Raw genomic sequence first — 21,796 nt, 5'->3', positions numbered from 1 at the left:
CCATTCTTGATGCTCTGCAGGCTCATTTTTCTTAAGCATCTTTGATCAAAAGCATCCAGATGTTTCCTTGTGGCTCTGCCAAGTGCCAGATTTCACTTTTTTGTGAAGTCATAGAAGTTCCGAAACAAAGGAGGAATTTTATGAGCATTATACAGTCAGTCTTCAAGGAATCTCAGAAGTCATTTCCTTCATCACATGGACTGGCTGCATTAAACCTCTCCTAAATTTAATTACATTACTAAACAATGGAGTTAGCACAGCTTTTACAGCAAACACAGCTGGAGCTATAAAAAGGTGAATTAGTCACATCCTATCCTAAGGACCAAGGGGAATCTCCTGCCAGACACTATCTTTGATCAGTTTAGCAAAGTTTTAATGTGAGGTTTTTAATTGCTGCCTCTCATTAGATACAGTGACTTGAAAGAAAAGCACTGGTGGAGAGAGAAGGTCTTTATAAACTAAAAGTGCTGGTTAGAAAGAAACATTTCTGACAGTCAAATTAAAATTGAAGTTAATGTGGAAGTGGGACAAAGTTTCCAGCTTTACTCTTAGAGCAACAAGGTTATGGAAGCACCTCCCAAACACTGTGTAAATGGCAAAAAGAAATTAAACAACAAAAAAAAAGAAAAGAAAAAGAAATTTTAAAAAATATTAAAAATCATGTGCTGCCTGCAAAATAAGGCCTTTCCTGGAGAATTTCCCTCCTAAGGAGAGAGAATTTGAATTCTCCCTCCACCATTCCATCACCAGTGAGCAGAGCAGTGCACAAGGTGGCCTCACTCTGCTCCACAGGGAATTCCACAGGTGGCAGCTCAGCCACATCTCCAGGGAAATCAGACAAGGATTATTTCCCATCCAGCAAATCCAGAACTCAACCATGACTTTGACTAAGGTTCCTTCCCACCCACAGTCACTCATTTGTCAATATTCTGTTTCCTCAGTCACACAAAAATTTCTGCAAGCTCCCACAGCCAGTTTTAATTAGAATATTCTGAGTCATTTTGCATCAGCAGCAAATTGTCACCTATTTACTTCCTTTTCCAGGCCACCCTTGGAATTGCCTCCACATGAAAACCTGTCCTGCAGTTTCACTTCCTTTTAACAGAGAATTGAACAGGAGTTTGGATTAAAAAATCAGGCTTTTTAGGCATTCACATTTTCAGTAAGTTATTTTTAATCCAAACTCTCGTTCAATTTCCTAAAAAGGTTTTTTATATATTTTTAAGGGACTTTTTTGAAAAATCTTTACATAATATGTAAATTACATCATCCTCATACTTGTTAACTTCTGAAATCTTCCAGGTATTGTTTCTCTTCATAAAAGCTAGAGTGAACTCCCCAACATCTGTTTGTCCATGCCTCTGAGCACCTGAATTTATTTTATGCTGCGCTAAGTCAGATTTGAATTCAGCTCCATGCTGGCACAAAGGCTGGGGTGAGAGCTCCTCCCTGCTGCTCCTCCTGCACCCAGGCAGATCTAAGTGGTGTCCCACAGCAGCAGGCTGGTGATTTCAACGTTTTCATTCCCTACAAGCACTGGGTGAGGACCATCTGGTCTTTGTGCAGTGCTCCTGCTCAATTTATTGATTTGTCTCAAAACTCGAGGATGCTGAAGAGAATAAAGCTGTTACAAAGGTCAACCCAGTCCAACAAGCCCTACAGAAAACACATTTTGCAGGATCATTTACCTAGGAAAACTCAACTACAGATGTGATGCCTGCTTTTGTGGGGTTTTGCCATCATTCTGGCTGGGTTATGTGAAGGAACAGAAGGGAATCTGACCAAAGTCATAATACTAAAGCTGCTCTATAGCCCAAAATGGTGCCACAAATCATTTGCATTTATTAAGCAATTTACTTTTATACACACCCCAGCTGAAAACACATGAACACAGGGTTAAACATCTATAAATACATCCCTGCTCTTTCAATAGGTAATCTTTCCATTTTAAATCTAATTCCCCTATAAACAATACACAACCATCCCTCAGTTTCACAGTCATACACATTCTCTTTATCAGTACAATTAAACCTTACTCTGGTTTTCTCTGTCTTTTCTTTCCCAGCTCCCCTCATCTTCTAAAAAAAATCCTGGAACTCAATTTATTAGGGTTTTGTCTACTGGAGCCTGCACTACTAATAACCTAAAATAAGTAAATGCTGGATGGAAATGGACACACCTCAAGTTGGAATTGTGCAGAATAGTGTTTGGTGCATCCTGCAGGAGCTTTTAGTTCGTGGCTGCCACACACGCCAAAGAACAGCAATTGATTATTTGGGGTTCCTGAGCTGGATCCCAAGAATTTGGGAGGGAGCAGCAGCCTCCCTGCTGAGGGCTGCCAGGCAGAGAGGGGCAAAAAGCAGGCTGGAGCCAGATCCTGCTGAGGGACAGAGCTCCAGGCACTGCTGAGCAGCAGGGAATGCAGACAACATCAGCAGAACCTCCCCCTGGCTGCAGCAAGGGCTGCCTTGGAAAAAGGCCTGGATACCTCAGTCCTGGAGGCCAGAAATTCCTGTAAAAAGTGCAAAAACCAGAAATCTCACCAGTAAAGTCCAACTCTGCTGTGCAATCAGCCACAGGATTTTGTTCTCTCCTCTCCTTCCACGTGTTCATTACCAGCTGCAAGAGGAGGGAAAAGAACAGGTGAAGGTGATGCCTCAGGTTTTGGCTTTTCTATTTTCCACATTCTGTGCTGCTTTAGTGTGTGGGTCTGAGCATCATTCAGTGTTGCTGAGCTCTGTGCAGAGAGAAGAGAGACAAAACAATTCCTGCTCCAGCTGGGCACCAAGGACAAATGACCCAAATCTCAGCCCAAGAGCACAAACACCGTGGGCTGCAGAGAGAAAAACAAGCAGGGTGGGACTGCAGGGGCTAAAGCTGGAATGGGACAATGAACTGCAAGGTGCAAATGGAGCAGAACTGATCCCAGGGAGAGACCCCGGGAGCGCTCGTGCATTTTGGGGCCATTTTGGTTCATCTTGGGTGCAGCCCTGGCTGGGCTCTGGTGCTGCCCAAGGTGGATCCATGGAGGAGATCCTTTGGATAAATCCCTGCTTTATTCTGGGCCTCTGCCCAGCCTCTGCTCCAGGGCAGCCTGCACAAGGCATCAAGGGACAAGAAGCAAAGTTTGAGGAGCAAGGACAAAACGCCTCCTGTACCAGAGGATACAGCAAAAGGAGAAGGAACTGCGAATGCTGATTGGCTTTATCTTGCAGTACACTGCACCTTGATCAGCACTGCTGGAAGGAGAGGGAGCCAGGCTGGTTGGAGAACACAAAGAGAGCACAGGAGAGTGTGGGAGGAATCTGGGCCAGGTCTCAGCGGTGTCCAACACCCACAACAACACTTTGCACAGAAGAGTTTGGCAGCAGGAGTTTATTCAAAAACCCAGGTAAAACCATTTGGCTGTTTGCTGTCAAAGAGGATTCCTGAAAAAGCATTTCTAATCAAACCAACACCTTCACTAAACAAAAACAAAGCCACCTACAACACTGCTCAGTTATCTTCATTTAATGTGAACCTCAGAATGGAGCAGCTGCCACATTCAGGTGACAATTTGGTTGACGTTTTGACACATCATTCACACTCAGAGCATTGTTCTTCTCTTGGAAGCAAACAGATTTTTGCTTTAAATATCCCACTTCATGCAGTGATACCTGCAGGCACAAAGCCCTGGGTGACATTCATGAAAAGAAACGTTGAGTTGTAAATTATAAGACAATGGAATTTGAATCAAAATGAAGAGTCAAATATTGAGTGGATGCCACCAAAAGCAGACATTAACTCTTTTTTTTTTAATTAAGAAGAAATAGCAATAGCACCAAGCAGGATAATTAGAATTTTCAGCATGTTTTTCCTCCAGCACTTGTTGAAGCCCTGGGAAGAGTCACTGGCAGGAGTGAAATGGGCACCACCACCCAGCCCGTGCTCTGCATCCTGAGCTGCAGTGCTGCAGGACACTTGGAAACAAAATCTGTCAGAGGAGGACTCACTCATGTCCAATTTAGCCTCACCATAAGAAAATAAATGCTGCCAGGAACAGGCATCCAGCTCCTGTATGCTATTTCTGTCAGGAAAAACAATTCTGAGAATGTTTCTTTGTTACATTTAATTTAAGTTCGTGCCTATATCCATATTTAATGTCTCATTTTGACTCAAATCCTCCTGTCCAACGCTGTGAAATCTCACTGTGCTTTTGAAAATCACCCCAAATTGACAGAGGGAACATTCTCACCTGAAGCTCATGCCAAGCCTCACCAAGCTTAGTTCCCTTCCTTATTTCCACTCACACAGAGGCACTTTAGGAAAACAGACATTTTTTAAAGGTGTTTGAACTGAAGGCCTGTTTGAGGACAGAGTCACACAACAACAGCACAGACAACAATTCTGGGAATAGAACTGGGGCTCCCAAGAGAGGAGAAACAAATTTTCTGAGCCCTTTTAGCCTTTCCAAGACCATAATCCACAGAATCCAGAATGGTTTGGGCTGGAAGGGCTGGTTTGGGCTGAAGCTCCTCCTGTCCCACCCCTACCATGGCAGGGACATTTTCCACAGCCCAGGCTGCCCCAAGCTGGCCCTGCTGCCTGCTCTGGAGGAAGAGTGCAAAGGAGAAGCCACCAGGGACTCAGAGTTTTTGCAGTGGAGCTCTTTCCCCTTCTTCCCAATAGATTTTACCTGGAAAGGACACCTGGCTATCTTCCTCCCCTGAGCTGTTAATAAACACCTTCCTATGAGCTGTTAATAAACACCACTGCCCTTAGCAGCTTTCTGCCCTCCCAGCCTGCAGGAACAGAATCCCAACAGGAGCAGGAATCTCTGCAGTGCTGTGACAGCAATGGCCCTGTGCCTTGGCAGAGCATTTAACACCCTTAATACCTCGGGGTGAGCCACAACTTTTGCTCTGTGTTTAAATTGATCAGCTTCTGAGGCTGCTTTGGCTTCTGAGAGCAGGTTTTTTTTGATGACATGCTGAGAGCACAGCTGTCTGGGCAAGTAATCTGCAACTAATAAAACTCTGCAGCTATTTCTTGTTCTGATATTTGACTAAATGGGGAAAAAAAAAGCTTTTGTTGAGCAGCAAGGATCCTATTTTGTTTAGAAAATTGTCAGGAAAGCAGCCTCATCATTCTTCAGCTGCCTTATTAAATGTAGATGCCATGCAAAGCAGTCCTGATAAACACCCTGCAGCCAGATCAAAGTCCTGGAGTGAAAAATAACCCCCACTGCTGTAAATTGTCTGTCTGGTGTGATTTTCTAAGCACTCCCCACATGCTGTGCCATAAGCCTGCTCCTGGTGCTGCCTCCCAGTTCTTACTTGTGCAGCTTTGTGTTGTAGGAGCGATGTAAACACCAGGGATGGTAATGTAGGAGTCAAACATCCCCATTTTTACAGGTTCAGTAGAAAATGCTTGAGGGAAGAGGAAGGAAAATGGTTTACTTGGAGATGATTGGGATATTCAAAGCATTGTACACATAAGTTATATAAGCAAACTCATCACCTTTCACAGAATTACACTGCCAAATAAATTCAGGTAGAAAGATTAACATGAAAAATATTCTCTAGGAAGCTGTTTTGACTTTCCAAACAGACATCATGAAGCATAAGATATGTTATGTGGTGATGCTTTTCCAAGAAAGTTCAGCAAGTTTTAATTTGTACTGCAGAAGGGAATTGCAGATAACTATAAAACACTGTCTTTTGAAGTGCTGTACATTATAAATGCCTGGTAAATTATGAAAAGATACTTCGTGTCCCCAGTGCAATTCAGAAAAAATAAAGGGTAACCATCACATTCCTGTATTGGTTTTTGATGAAGTGAACAACATTTGAAACTCCTCAGAACATTAAATCTTCTCTTTCACGCAGTTTGTAAAACATCAGGATGATTTCTAGTACCCTTTAAATCCAAGTTATGATCTAGTTTCAAAGATTTTCCATGAAAACTCGTTATTGCCAACCAGGCCTAAAAAATTCTTCGTAAAATTCAAGCTGGCTCAGCAACAATAATATTTATAATGCTGAATGTTATTTATCATTATTGTCAGTTAATCTGTCTTAACTTTGGCCTGGGCAATGGTGTCACGGTTGAACCAGCCCTTAAAACTTCAGCCCATTCCCTGATCTAAGCAGTTCTTAATCAGACAGCAGAAAACAGCTGAAATTGCTTAAATACCTCTGTTCACAACGAAAACAAGCAAAAATATTCCACAGAAAGCAGATTATTGGCTCTACATTCCCCACAAACAGAGCAAACTCTAATCTGTTTGATTTAGCAATGATTTAGGATGGTTTTTTTTTGATTTAGGATGTCTTCCATATTGGCTATGAAGCTTTCCAGCTTGAGAACTGAAAAATCTCATCAACTTGCTTAATACTAACAGGGAAATTGAAGTTTGATGCTGTGCTCTATCAAAATTGAAAATGTGGTTGGTTTTTTTTTCCCCATTTCCATCTCAACCCCACACAAGGCACAAATCCAGAGAAGTTGTGGACTTCTCATCCCTGGCAGTGCCCAAGGCCAGGCTGGACAGGGCTTGGAGCAGCCTGGGACAGTGGGAGGTGTCCCTGCCCAGGACAGAGATGGAAGGAAAAGGTTTTTAAGGTCCCTTCCAACCAAAACCACTCTGATTCCATGAAAATTCAAAGCAAGTCGTTTGGAAAGGGCCTCATGAAAACCATTTTTACATCCAGCTTGAGTTTTCCCACTTTTGGCTACATCACAAGAGAAAAGATTAATTTCCAGTCAATCTCTTATTAAAGAGCACATCTTCCTGCATGGGAGATATTTGTCTACCTACAACCTAGCTGAAGATTTTATTTCCACCCACATTAGTCTTGCAAGCACTGCAAATAAGCACAGGGAATTCAGACCAAAATGTGAGAACTTTTGGCCTGACAATGACAATGCTTCCTAGCAATGAAATTTTGCACATCTGGGAAGTTATTTCAGTAGTTATATCATAACTTTAAACAAGAAAATATGGACAGGGGGTTGTAAAATTTAGGTAAATTAAAAAGGTTTTAAAGCAGAAGTCAAGCCAGCCAGCAGCTCACCCTGGGCTCAGAGTCTGTTCCCTGTACCAGAACATTTGTTTGAAGATTATTTCCTCAGCTCTCTCTTTCCCAGGCAGTTTATTAGCCTGAACCCTGTGCCCTACACCTGAGGAAGTATATAGCAGTTGAAAGATGTTGGAAATTACATCCAGGAGCTCTTCTCTTAACAAAGCATCCACAGGAGTGCAGCTCCTGGCACCCCAAGCCCCTCTCCCCAAATCCTGGCTGTTCCAGGGGCTGAGCAGGGACAGGCACTGGATCCAGTACAGGGATGAGCAAAGACTCTGCATGAGAAAGGACATTCTCTAAAATGGATCCCAAAGTCATTTCAACTGAATGTCACTGAGAACAGGATGTGCTTTTTCACTGGCAAGCCTCCCACAGGCTTTATCAAGAGCTGATTGAGGCTGTCCCTGCATGTTCTAAGATTTCATCAGCCACATTTTAGCCATTTGCATGATCTGTGCTGAAGGGGAGGCTTTCTGCTTTTTTACCAAGTAGTAAAAAGCAGGAAAAAGAAATCAGAACCCTGATCTCAGCTCTCATTTTGACCTCCCTCCAAAAAAATACACAATAAAAGCAACTCATTCTTTAAGTGGATACATGTCCTAAAAGTCGCCTTAAAAAGACAAAAAAAGCCCCAAAAAACAAAAAAAAACTCCCAAAAAAACCCCAACCAAACAAAAACAGGAAGGAAAAAATGGGGAGGGATGTACAGGAAAGGAAAGGTTGTATCCATACCTGCAGCTCTTTCTGATCTAGAAATTATCATAACTCTGTTCTCTTACTCCTTTCTCACCTGATTCTGAGGCCAAACATTTCTGAAGACTGGCTCACCTCAACTACTACAAAAAAAGTAGCAGAATGAAATTTTAACCTTCATTAACAGGTTGGCCAAGAGAGAAATAACCTGTGCAAGCCTAATAATTGGAATTAGGCCAGATAATGTGATTCCTCTCTGCCTCAAAAGTTGCTAGATTATTTAAAAAAAAACAAAACAAAAAACCTCTTTGTTCTGTTTGTAGCTGGTGTTCTTACTGTGACCATAAAAAGTGGTTTACAGCACTAACAGCTAAATGCAAATAACAGCAGCTGTGTTTCAAGCAACATATGATGTATCTATTTGATAATTTAATAGTAACTCTAATGTAATATAAGTAGGAAAATTAAATATAGTAGAGGAGAAAGTATATTTGTATTTGGCAAGCTCCAGCAGCCAGACAAAAATAATGCAACAGAGCATGATTTTTCCAGGCTGTTTCAGAGCACTTTAAGAAAAGTGTTCACATTTTTCAAACTGAGCCACATTCAATTAACTTCTCTTCAGGTTTCCCTGTGTAATGATTCAAACTTACAATAAAAAACATAAAATAATTGTCAGGGCTCTGGTGCAGAAGGAGGATTGGTAGAAATGGTTTGTGGGCACCACATCATAGGCCACTGTATTTTGATAATTTTTCATTTTTGCTTAATTTACAGCATTTTCAGGTTGTAAACAGGATTTTGGTAGATCCAAGCATAATTCCCAACTCACATTGATCATCTCTCCATCTTTATGAAGATGTTTATTCAGAGTTCTGCATCCACTGCCATTATTTCATGGCACAGAAAAACTGCCTACAGCAGGAAATTATGGAAGGCCTCTCCCAGTGAAGAGTTCCTTTAACCAAAAATCAGCACATCTGCAGTAAATTTAAAACAGGGAGGAAACACAGCAAACAATGGACAACAAAATAAAATGGATGGAGTTTTATACTATTTCATGTTGCCAAGTAAATATCAGAAAAAAAGCAGAAGTACCACAAGAAATGCTGCCCCAAAAAAATAACCAACAAAAAATTATGTTTGAATTTTTCAACACAAACACTGAGTAATTTTTGGTGCATTATGTTCAGAGAAATATGATAGACACACACTGGGCCAAATCCTGAAGGATTTGCTGAGGAGTTTTTGTTAGGTTTGGGGTTTATTTCCAGATTTTTAGTTAAACTAAAAGAGAATCTAATTCATACCTAGCAAGGTTTCACAGTTCATTCTGCTGAATATTTGTTCCTTAACCCCTCTGTTGTAGTTCCTTTGGAAATCAGCATTTGAAATCCCTCAGTTTTACTGAAATAAATCACAGTTTTTCTTTGAGGGTCTTTACATCCCTCAATGTATGGAAAATCAGTTTTGGTTTTGGAAGCTTCCATTCTTTGGGCTTGTTAACTGATCTGTATTATTAACATAAAATGGATTATTATGTTTCCATCCCTTACCAAAAGCATAAGCATATTAAACAACCTAATTAATCCTAATTAACTAGAAAGTCACGGAACAGTTCTCTTGACCAAAATAATTTAGAAATGCCCTTGTGTTGATGGCTTGCAATTTGCAGGATTCATTTTTGAAATGAAAAAGACAGATGTATTTGTCTCTGATGCAAATGGTCTGGATAAATTAAAACTAATTGGGTTTATGTGTTCCTGATAATTAAATGAGATGCATGTAAGCTATATTATGATGGAGGAAAGAACAACTCTTAATTTTTATAAATGAGATGCAGCAAATGACAGCATCTTAAAGTCTATTAAAGGGTAAAACCAAAGGGTAAACCAGAGCTCTGCTCTGGAGCAGGGAGCAGAGACCTTCACAGTGCTCACAGCGGAATTCATCCCTTGCTGGTTGAAAAGAAACATCAACAGGAAAACCCCAATTTTCAGTGCCCAGTTTTGGCCCATGCCTGTGTGCAAAGCCAGCTGAGAAAGGATTGGTGGGGTTTCTCTGACTTGGAGCAGTGGCCCTTCCACATCCAAATAAAGTCTGGCAGCCAGATAAACGGCAGCCAGGCAAAGTATTTCAAGGACTCCCTGGTAAGTTGGTCTGGATTTTGAGCAAGAAACATTCATTTTACACTGTAAATGAGCTCTTTAATGGCAATTTGGTTGTTTGATGAGAAGCAAGCAGAGATGTGGGTCAGGCTGTGGCATCACAGCACATCCCAGCCCCTGGGCAGTGTCAGGCTGGTAATTCACCTGCCCCTCCAATCCTCCCTGAAATACACTTGATGAAGACAAGGGGAATAGTTTGGGAATTCCAGCACTTGGAATCCTGTGGCATTTGTGTTATTCCCCTTTACACTGCTCTTTATCACACTGAGAGCAGAAAATGGCCACATACAACAAGCCAGACACACACAGGTGGAGCTTTGATATCTAATGAATGTGATGTCCTCTCTCACAACTCAAACTGATGGCCAAGTCATTTCCCAGGATTTCTGTTTTATACAATCACTCTGCCAAAAGTCAACATACACAAAAAGACAAACTCACCCCAAAAGCTCCAAAGAATAAACTGGTCTTTCATTTTCCCCCTCCACCTTTCCTCTTCCTCTAAACGGACTGGAAAGATGATTTTTTTCTGTGCAAATCCCTCGACACTTGGGTATGGATCAGGCATCCTTACAACAGGCACAGGTAGAAATAAAAATGTTATTTTTATTTCGATTTCTATATGTAATGTTATTTCTATTTCTAAATGTAATGTTATTTTTTTAGGTTGGAAAACCTAAAAAAGTAAATTATCATTTGTAGATTGTATTGATATCAAGGAATCATAGAATGGCTTAGGTTGGAAGGTACCTCAAAGATTAAGCAGAGAATTACATTAAACCACTTTCATAATAATAAACAGCTTTCAACCTTCCAACACTAAACTTCTTCTGTTAGCAACAAATGTATCAGAACTGCAGCAATTCAGATGCTCCTTTTGTCATCTGTTTAGGATATCAGTTCCACCACTATAACTTAAACAGAGGGGGAAATAAACAACACAAAATAGCTTCAAATGTTTTAAATCAGGAAGACAAAACTGAGATATATTAAAATCACCACTGCCTAAACAGAGATCACTAATACATTGAAGGGAGCTTATTGTTAGCCCAAATTTTGTTGCAAGTGTTATCAGCAACTTTTTTTTTTTCTCCTCTCAAGCAAAAGGGATAGGAAGGGAAAACTTTGAAAATCAGATGTTGAAAGCACTCAGTGACTTTCTGGTTATCTCCAACAAGCCCAAATTTAAAGGATTACCCTGCCTGCTGAGGGCTCGAGGCACACACTGCAGCAGCAGCTGCTTCATCAGTTTTCCTGTTAAAAAAGGTTGGGAACAGCATGGAAGCAGTCAGGCTGTCTGTGCCAGTGGAATGAGTGTAATAGGAATATTTGGAAAAGTAACTGAAAAAGAAAGGTTACATTGATGAGAGAAAAGCACTGGCCTCCATCTCCAAAGTAGAATTCCTGCTTTGTGATTTTATTCTCCCAATTTCTGACAAAGAACTGCTGTAATAAAACATCAATATATGGTAAACTCTATAAAGAAAACTGAGGTGGAAAATATGCCCTCACCTTAAAGACAAGAAATGAGGCAGGAAATCAAATCAATGGTCTGTTCAGCCTGATGCCTCTAGTTTGTATGAATTAGGGTGGCTGAAGTACTTTTTCCCGTAAAAGAAATTGTTGCAAAGATTACAGAGTTGTCTGATATTAGTGCAGAGCTGCTGGGGGGGCAGATAACACAGCAGAGTCCTGGGGCGTGGGGAGAATCCAAAGCAGAGTGGGTTTAACTGCCAGAAACCAAATCAGAGACTGGAATGCTTCCACTGATCCATTAGTGAAGGGCACCTGCCACCTCTGAACACAGAAAAGCAGAATTTAAAGCTTCTCTTCTTAAAGGTAAGTTTGAGGATAACAATTTCCATGACTTTTAGAGCCCTGCCAGGCAGTTCACCCATAAACATTTAAGAACAACTGTCAGACAAAAGCTTCTAATTAATCCCACTTTCAAAATTTCCCAACACAAAAAGACAAATCTTTGTCACTGCTTTTGATACACCTTTATTATCAACACCAGGGGAGAAGGGGAAAGTTTTCCTTAAAAACCACAGTGAAGGAAACAAAAGGAGAAGAGAGTCAGGCACATGAAGGGAAAGAGAACTTTCAGACCAAGCAAGCTGCTGTGTCTGAGAATCCTAAAGATGTTAGCAAAAGATACCATTTAGGTAATTTCAAAGCCACTCAATTACTGGGTACAATTAAGCATTTCCTCAACAAGAGAGCAGAAAGTCCCCAAACCCTCTTTACATCAAAGCACCGCATTGGCCAAATGACCTTTTACAGAAATTATATTAATTGCATTAAACCTTACACTTTCTGGGGAGGAGGAAGAAAAAAGCTTTTTGTACAACACAAATACAGCAAGTTCAAAAGGACACTTGGGGCTGTTTGTTAAAATTTAAACCACCCAGGATGATTTTAGCTGCATTTCCTCTTTGTTCTCTAATTATCAAAGGCCTGTAAGGCAGTCACTTACAGCACAGCTGGATTTGCCTGGACACAGATCCCTCTGAACTGGAGTTCTGGAGCAGGGAAAGAAGGGAATTCACTCCCAATTGATTCTGAGCAGAGGTTTGCTGCTGCTCTGGGCTCCCTGCTGCAGTTAGGAAGAAAGGAGTGTGGCAGGAGAAGTTAAATGTACAGTGGAAAGCTGTTAAATTCTATTCTGCAAGGTGCAAGTCCCTTCTAAAACATCTGACAAAGGGTACTTGGCCTTAGAGACTCCTCCTGTGCTTCTCACCACAAACCTGATCATACAGAAACCCCAGTTTATCCCATTAATACCCCTGGTGTGCCACCTTCCAGCTTGGCCACATAAAACCACATTTGGAGACACAAAATTCCACCTGCAGGCAAGAAAACTCACATTGAATTAAAAACAATAAATAAAACAATCCTAAAAATAGCAGCACAAGAGAAGTCCTTTTATTCTGTTATTTCTTCATAGTAACAATTTTTAAAAAGCCAAATCAAGGTATTTCCAAGAAGTTTTAATGACAACTTTACAGAATATTCCTTAGTAAATGATGTCTTGAGCAGAACTTAAAACACCTCTTGATCTTCTTGGTTCTGAACCATCCAAAGGTGGAGACAGAACTGAGTTTTCCACGTTCACTGCAATGCCAGAACCTGCTGTTTGTCCTCCAGAATTGCTTCCTCAGCATCTATTTGGCTTTCCTCCCAGTCCCTTAAAAGAAACACACCCCAGTGATTTCCAGTGCCTCCAATTCCCCAAATTCTCTGCTTTAAGCCCTGCTGACATATGTTCACATATGTTGGACTAAAAGGTACAAAAAAAAGCTTTTACTGGAGATGTTGGCAGTACAAGCTACTCTAATTCAGCTTTTCCCTCAGTTTTTGTCCCAAATCTCTGAATCAGCTCTAAGCACACAGCATGGAGTTCCCTTCAGTGCTGCTCTGACTCCTGCTGGGGAGGAGATCCCAGTGAAAAACCAGTGAGACACAGAACTTTAGGAACTTCCTTTTTTCCAGTCATCTCCTCAGTGTCCAAGGCAAAATGACAAATACATGGTCAGTCACAACCCAAAAACGGAGATGATTTTAAGAGAATCACCTCATAAATCTCAGTGTTAATGCATTGAAAAACCCACAATCCCCAAATTTATCATTTGGAGTCCAAACAACAAAACAGATCCCTCAGTTCTGACTCTGAGCTGCCTGAGAAGGGGCTCAGAACACCAAGACACCACACAGGTCATGCTGACTTTAATTGTGCATTACCTGCTAATTACAAGACAGCTGGGGCTGTTTTTATTTTAGTTCTGACATGGTTGGCATCTTGAATAATCTAAAATGTCATCAGAACACAGCCAACAAGTTGAACTTACCCAAAAATATCAAATGTGTCGTGGTCTTTCAGCTCCAGGGTGCTCTGGAAATCTGCATTTCCAGAGATGTTCTCCATGGCTCTGCTGGGGGAGTTTTCATCTTCAAAAGCTAAGCTGGAATGATTTTCATGGCCTGAAATGTCTTAGGAGCAAATATGAATAAAAAGATGCGGTATCTTCACTACCAGCTTGAAAAAAAATTCAAAATATTGACAAAAACTTGCCATTAAAAGTCTCAAACCAACTCTAGCAAATGAAAAGTATCACTACAAATTAAGATTGTACTTTCTATTTGTAACTTCTTTATTAACACCTATAAATTCACCACCTCCTACTTCAGAAGTATCTTTCAGAAAAGAAACACATGATTTAAGTATTCTGCACAATGCCACAAATTTTGTGTGAAGGGAGACACTGAATGATTGCAGAAAGTTCTAAAGTTTGGTTCCTTTTTTTTTTTTTTAATTTAAACTAACATGAATAAAATATAGACCCTTTCCAATATTTTCCTGGGATTCAAAATTGACAGCTTCGATTTCTGCACACAGCATTATTTAAATTAAAATGTCAACCTGGTTGCTCATGATGTGAGAAATAATGCAGAGCTACATTTCTTGGGATGGAGACAGCTGAAATTGAGAAAGGTAACACAAAAGTGCAGATCCAGTTATTACTTGTGCCCCTGTTTCTTTGAGTTCATATAATCAGACTTGCTTCTGTAGCAGAAGAAATCTTTTATTAGATCACTCCCAAATTGTACCAGAGACTACCAACACACACAAATTCAGAAACTTCTTCTAGAGGGTTTATTCTCTAAATATTCAGCTCAGAGTGGAGTAAAAGGGCAGCAGCAGAAGCAGAAACTAAGCTAAATAAAAAGAATTCTTGGTGAGAGCTGAAAAGAGGTAATTTAAAACTCCAAAGCCTACTCAAAAAAAAACCCCACTAAAATACAAATACACAAAAAAACAACTACAATAAAAAGCCTATTAAAAAAAAAACCAACAAAATACAAATACACAAATGAAGATCTAGAAATGACAAACTCAGAGTTTGTCCATTTTCCACAATTAAAATTAACCTCATTAGGAGCTCAGAGCTGTGGCTGTCCCTACCTGGCCATGGCATCCATGCTGCCATCAGATGAGAAAGTTGATTTTGAGCCTGGAAAGCCTTTGCAGCTCTGCTCAGCTGACTTTCCAAGACACCTTGAACTACAGAGTCATCAGCACATTCACTCAGGCTCCTCTCAGAAACCCACTGCTCATCTCCTGAAATCCAACGTTATTAGAGGAAATTATTTGCAGGTTTTGTGTTAATATTCATTTACTCTTTTTTTTTTTTTTGCTGCATTTAATGTGTGAATTAAAGAAGACGCACAACAAATTTTTTACAGATATGCAACAGACCAAAAGCCTGATTTCAAGTGATATATTTAATCAGATGAATGATGTTCACTTGTTTCATATACACCACAAAAAGCAACAGGAACTTCATGGAACTCTATTATCAGGGGATATACCAATATAAATAATTACCTTTATATTATATTATATATTTATAAATTATGCATAATACATACTATAATATATATAATCATATACAGTTTAATCATCATTATAAAGATTAAATTTATGGCACTAGATTGCCTCCAAGTAAGGATTTTATTTTGTCCTTGCCCAGCACCACTTGTGTAGCATGACAGTCACCCTGAAGTGACTCCTAAAGCAAGCTGGATGGAAGGGAACTGAAAAAAGATGATAAATATGTATATTTTTGAGGATTTATTCAAACAAGGGTACCTGGGAAAGGGATTGTCCTGTCCCTAGGGCTGGAGGCAGCAGACAGGGAAGAAGGTGCCTCCAGCTTTTCTTGTTTAGGGTTTGCACCTACAACAAAGAAACCTTCAAGTCCCTGATATGATGCAGAACCACATTTCTGTCTTTTGGCTACATCCTGTAACTTGAATAAAACAGAGAGATTACAAACAGGAAACTTTATAATTGCCCCTGCAAGTTTAGTTTAATAAAAATGCTCATTTCATAGAGCACAGACTGATTTGGACAGCCAGCTGTAATAGATATTCATGAGGATGATGTTTTTGCTCAAGATATGCTTTAAAATCCTAAAAACTTCTGATGTTGTGAGAGCTTGAGTCTATTCTTTCACTAGGGACATGAAAAGCAGATTTTCTTTGTGTTCACTTTTGTGTACATAAAGGAAGGTGAGCACTGTTTACCAATAACTACAAATCAATGTCCCAACCTTTCCTATCATTTTTTTGCTTTGATTTTATTTTCAGCAAATGAGGATCTGAATAATTTGCTAGATAAGACAGGGCACCATTTTTTGGTCATCCAGACAAGAGGTGAAGTACTCTTAATACAAACACGGGAAGAGCTGCTCCTCCCACACCTTTTATGTCTGAGACAGTTTGTTCTCTTTCCCCTTTTTTTAACAAACCGGCACCACAAAGTGGAGCCTTTCATATCAAATACAGCAGGCAGTGACAATCCCCTAAACCTAAAGCAGACAAAGCAACATCCCTAATCTATTTAGCAATTAAAGACACCATAACTTACTGCTGAAGATTTTGTAGTTCCAGGCAGGACCAAGCTCTGAGTGCTGCAGACCCTGCCCAGTCCTTGTGGCTCTCTCCTGCTCTGCTGCAGTTCTGTCTCCAGATCCCTGCTGCTCCTCAGTTCAGCCCCAATGAGATCTTTGCTGCCTCCTTCAGTGGGGTCAGAGATGTCCTCAGGAAGTTCACAGGAGCTCAATGATCCTCTCCCAGCCTTTGGTTCAATGCTCTCCTCCTGCACTGCATTTATTTCAAGATCACTGCAGACAATCAGTTTTTCTATAGGAGTACAACAAAATCATGAATACAGCAATACTTGTAATGAATATTAATTATAACCTGCAAGTCAACTATCTTTTCTTCATGAACTTAAAATCCAAAATCTCCACTAAAGCTAAAGAAAGGCAATGGTGGAAATGGAATAAAATTTCCTTAAAAGCATTATAAGGTTTGAAATCCATCTTATCAGGCTGTGAATGATTCTGTAAGTTGGTCTTCTTTGTTATATATGTTTATAACAGTCCATCAAACTGCAATCAAATCAAATTGTGATAGCCCAGAGAATGGGAGATAATTTAATGATCTTTAATTGTTTTTCAGCCCACCATAGTTGACTACCCTAATCTATATGAGAATGATAAACTGAACACATTTATGTATTTTCAACAAAGAACTTAACAACTTTTCACATTTACCTTGAGAAATTTCTTTAGGAGAAACAGGATTTCTGTTGAGAGGAAAAAGTAAAAACTATTAAGTTTCAGCTGAGGAAGTTAAATGGAAAGAAGACTTTCCCATTATACCCATTTCTCTTTTAAGGGGCTGGTTCTGTGTTGTTCTGGTCTGCAAATGCTGAGCTTTGATAGAGGAAGGGAAAAGATCAGAAGGATACAAAAAGCAAACTAAGTCACATTTAATCCAATAAATGTTGGGAGATCAGAAGAATTGCAGATGTATCAGTTATTGTTTTTGTCTGGAATTACAAGGTTAGTTAAGCAAGAGTACCTTCAATGTGCAGAGCACTGATCCATGGTAAAATCTGTGTGTGAGTTCCTGCTCCTGCTGAGGTAAGAGCTCAGAAAAGAGAATTTTACTACAATTCAGGACAGGCATCTTCAGATGCAAAGAAATGCATCTTACCATATGGGTTAGGATTTCAAAGTGATGCCTCTCTAGTTACAGGCAATTAATATTCCTTAATGGCTTTGAAACACTGTACAGATAATAACTCAAATCTAGCTGCCTGCAAAGAAAAGCCCCCATTTCTTAGGAACTAGCACAAATTTGGGATTATTTCCTCTCCCACAATCTCTGCATTTCTGATACCTGCCACACTCCAGTGGGTCAGTTGTTCCTTGCTTATTCATCCCCACATCTCCAGTTTCCTCCACTGAAGAGTCTGAAGATTCTTCCAAGTCCTCGCTCTGAGACTGAAAAAAGAACAAAAATAAAACATAAAATAAAATTAAAATTTTTAAAATAAAGAAAAAAAATGAAGACTACTGAAAAGCTGCCAGACTTTATTTGTGTATAAATCCAATACAGTGCAGGTCCCAGAATACAACAGAAAAAAAGTACAGGGAACTTTTGGAACTATCAGTTTTCCACATTTGTATGGAAAACAAACAATGCACCAGCATTCTTCCTTATTGGAAGTTATTTAGCTGTTGCTACTTTAAACACTTAACAGATCAAAACTTGAACAAATCAGTTCATTGTTGAGACTCATCAAGTCCTGTATCAGTACTCACATCATCAAGGAACTCAATTTTCAAAGAGGACTCTGCATTTTCAGAAACAGTGTTGGATTCTTCAGCCCTATAAATAGATGCCCAATATTTCTTCACCTCTTCATCTGTCAAATATAAATAATATCATGCACTTCAGTTTTTCCTGTTCAAAACACTCAAAAAAGCAACATTTTTATTCATTATGGAAAACCTACAAATTTCTCCTTTTATTATTGCTGCTTTTAGCAAACTAGTTAAGAGTGGAAATGCTCAGCAATCATAGAAAAATCTCAAGGAAAAGGTATTTTAGAGTGAATAAACAGAAATCTGCTACACCTGTTAACTCCTCAATGTCATCATCATCATCATCTCCTTGTCCTCCTCCTTCAGCCCCAGCCTGTTGAACACTCAGGGCTTGCACAGGCCTTGAATCCTTCATGCAACTTGCAAAAAATTGATCAACAGGAGTTCTGAAACAGAAAAAAAAATCAATCTTAAAAAGTCATATTTTTAAATATATATCACAAAAAAAAAAAGGAAAAACCCTATTGCAGCAGCATCAACTAACTCCTCCTAACTTCATTGACTGCTTCTCAAGAACTCATAAAACAACTCTGTAATGTCCACAAAAGAATCCTGAAAATTCCTTTTCTCTATAAAACTCCTGTAGCAAATGCCCCAAAATCAAGTAGCCAAATATCGTTGCCAGTGTTCAAATTCCACAATAAACAGAGAGCAAAGAGAATCCCTCTAAATACTCCCTCTGCAGGAATTCTGAACTATCAAGCAATCAAGTCTGGTTATAATCATTATTTTATTAAAATAAAGCCCCCTGTACCTGTTCCCCTTAACTCTTGACAATATATCTAATATTTCAGAAGTTTCATTTGGATTTTTGCTAATTAGGTTTTTCTGAATTCTCTCTTTAGGAGCATCAAATGCAACAATACCTTCTGTATTTCTTCAGCATGAGTTTCTCCATGTAGCTCAGGCCATCCTTCTGGAATTCCACATGGATGGGTTCCTTCAGAGCACTAACATTGGTCTGTACCTCACAATTCTCCACAGCTTCTGTCAGAGTTATTAAAAAAAATAAAATACAGCTGTTTAGCATTATTAATGTGCTCTTTACCCACATTATTTTTGAATTAACATCACATTGAGTCTGTGCATAGTTCAGTCTTTGCATAACTCCAAAATTTAAATGGCCAGCAATATTATATTTACAGAACACAGGCAGTAGTGGGGGCAGCCATAAAAACTCATTTATTACAGGTTACACACTGGAGCCATAGAAAGAGTGGGGGGATGGAAATCTGTGACTCCACAGATCAAAATGCCACAGAAAAGAAGAAAAAAACAGGAATAAAATCAGTTTAATATTATTTTGTACAAAAAGCCACAGAGAAAAACCACCATCCGTGGACTAGAGGAACAAGACACAGATTGGATTTGCACAAATCCAATCAGACCAGAGGAATTTTCCATATTTTTCCATGCATACTTCAGCTGATTGCAGCTTTTCATTGGGACAAAGAAATATTAAGAGCCTGTGGAAGGCAAGCAGAAAATGTACTTGGATAGAACACACAAAATCCTGAGCCCTGCACATTCCTTGCCTCAGTTTAAAACTGGTTTTATGTTTGAGCACTGCAGCTCATGCTGAAGTGCCACGTGAGACACAAAGCCATGGGAGGGTTCAGGGACATGGGCTGGACATCCTGGCCACTGCCAGAGATCATTACAAAAACTGAGCTGAACACCCTGAATATCATTTAAAAACCCTTCAGAGATGATTGTTGTTAATAAAGGCACACTGAGAAAGAATAAAATGGGTTTTCTTAGCTTCACATAATGTCTGTTTTCATTAATCTAAAATCTAACTCCTCCAAATGGCTCCTATTGTATTTAAAATGTCATAAATCAGAGCAAACCATACCTGATGGGACCTCAGTGGCACACAGACCTCCTCCAGGATCACTTTCACCTCTTCTCCACTGAAGCAAAGCTTCCTGGAAAGACTCTGCAGATGCCTTCTCATCAAAGGCACCACTCAGCAGCAATCCTTTGTCCTGCTTTCCAGGGCTTGCACTGCTTGACGCTGAGGCTGGTTCCTAAATCAGTTCCACAACATTACTGATAAAGCATTTCTGAGGAGCAGCAACATTTTTAGTGTCAGCTGTGGAACTGCAGCACTCACTTTCCTGGGCTCAGCTGAGCTACCTGGTAATGAAGATCACTCCCATTTTATGTGGTCTTGCTCACAATTAACTGCAAAGATCTATCAAGAGCTAAATAAGAAAGACAAAGTTTGTATTACCAGACACACAAAAGCCCTGCTTTTAAAGGTTTCTGGTATCAGAGCAGTGGCCATGGACACCCACATCCCATGTTCTGGATATAAAGCCATGGACACCACGTGTACAAGGGGATTAAATGAGGCATTTAATGCAGCGTGTCTCATTTAAAGGAATTTATGAGCTATGTGCTTTACTAATGAAGAGCTGCTTATTGAAGCTTCCCAGTGGACAGGGGCACATCTGGAGAGGTCAGCAAGAGGAAAATGGTCATTTAAGGGGCTAACTGGGATAGCCATTAATACAGCAGTCCAGGGAAGTCCAAACTGTGACTGATGAGATTGATTGAAAACAGCTACAAAAGGAGAAAAACACTCCTACACTGGGCCTTTCAACCCAGTGGTTTTTCAACCTTTATTAGAACAAAGAAAATTACTGTGGAAGGTTTTCATTACCAACTCTTGGATGATTATCAAGCAAAACCACGAAATAATTAATGTATTTATGGGAAAAAATCCTTTGTCTACACATTCTCCAAGTGAGTGACCTGTTCTTACCACAACAAAGCAGCAAAGGTACGGGCAGAAAGATGAGAGTCAAACATTGTAGCCATGATATTTTCTGAAAAATCCTTTCCTTAGGATTTTTTTTCTCCTGAGAAGCTGAGAGGCCTCAGGAACAAAATGTAACCAATGGTTATCTGCTGCTGTGGAATGCAACAGGTGGATCTGTGATTGGTCTCATGTGGCTGGTTCTAACTAATGGCCAATCACAGCCCAGCTGTCCAGACTGTCTCAGTCAGTCACACATCTTTGTTATTCATTCCTTTTCTATTCTTAGCCAGCCTTCTGATGAAATCCTTTCTTCTACTCTTTTAGTATAATTTTAATGTAATATATATCATAAAATAATAAATCAAGCCTTCTGAAACATGGAGTCAACATTCTCATCTCTTCCCTCATCCTAAGACCCTTGCGAACACCATCCAAAACATCAGCAGCCCCTACACACTCAGGATGTTTTCCTAACCCTTTCTTTCCACCTGCCCTATGCTTTACCTGATCCAGGGACTGGTTGCACAACCAATGGCACTTGTGACTCGCAAAAGCAAGAAACGTTGGCTGTTAAAATTGTCTGCACGTCCAGGGCGTTCCCCCATCCCCTCACTGCAGTGCGGGGCGAGCACGGCACGAAGTTCACTGTGTGAACAGGGGATCAGCAGGGAACAACTCGCAGTTCAATTCCCCCCAGCAGCACGGATTTCCAGCCCCATTCTTGCTCCGGCTGGATCCCTGCCAGGGCGGGGATGCCCCGGGATGCGGGAGACGCGCTCCGGGATGCGGGAGATGCGCTCGGGATGCGGGGAGACGCGCTCCGGGATGCGCGGCGGCCGCAGCGTCCCGCGGGGGGGCGCCGCC

At 40.3% G+C, this 21,796-nt stretch overlaps 1 protein-coding gene across 1 annotated transcript in view; it reads right to left on the bottom strand.

Annotated features, from left to right (window-relative positions):
• Nucleotides 1-12,967: 12,967 nt before the first annotated feature.
• ZBBX (zinc finger B-box domain containing) overlaps nt 12,968-21,796 on the bottom strand; it is a 13,369-nt gene continuing 4,540 nt past the window's right edge. The window contains exons 6-16 of the mRNA XM_031055478.1: nt 20,021-20,195; nt 19,032-19,152; nt 18,418-18,551; nt 18,103-18,206; nt 17,678-17,781; nt 17,047-17,078; nt 16,356-16,630; nt 15,576-15,735; nt 14,889-15,044; nt 13,774-13,915; nt 12,968-13,112 (exon numbers count right to left, since the gene is read on the bottom strand). Coding sequence (XP_030911338.1) covers nt 13,037-13,112; nt 13,774-13,915; nt 14,889-15,044; nt 15,576-15,735; nt 16,356-16,630; nt 17,047-17,078; nt 17,678-17,781; nt 18,103-18,206; nt 18,418-18,551; nt 19,032-19,152; nt 20,021-20,195 — 1,479 coding nt within the window. The 3' untranslated portion in view covers nt 12,968-13,036. The remainder of the gene's footprint in view (nt 13,113-13,773; nt 13,916-14,888; nt 15,045-15,575; nt 15,736-16,355; nt 16,631-17,046; nt 17,079-17,677; nt 17,782-18,102; nt 18,207-18,417; nt 18,552-19,031; nt 19,153-20,020; nt 20,196-21,796) is intronic.

This window comes from Geospiza fortis, unplaced genomic scaffold (genome assembly GCF_000277835.1).
Source record: "Geospiza fortis unplaced genomic scaffold, GeoFor_1.0 scaffold172, whole genome shotgun sequence".
Lineage (NCBI taxonomy): Eukaryota > Metazoa > Chordata > Aves > Passeriformes > Thraupidae > Geospiza > Geospiza fortis.
This window is presented reverse-complemented; position numbering and strand designations above follow the sequence as displayed.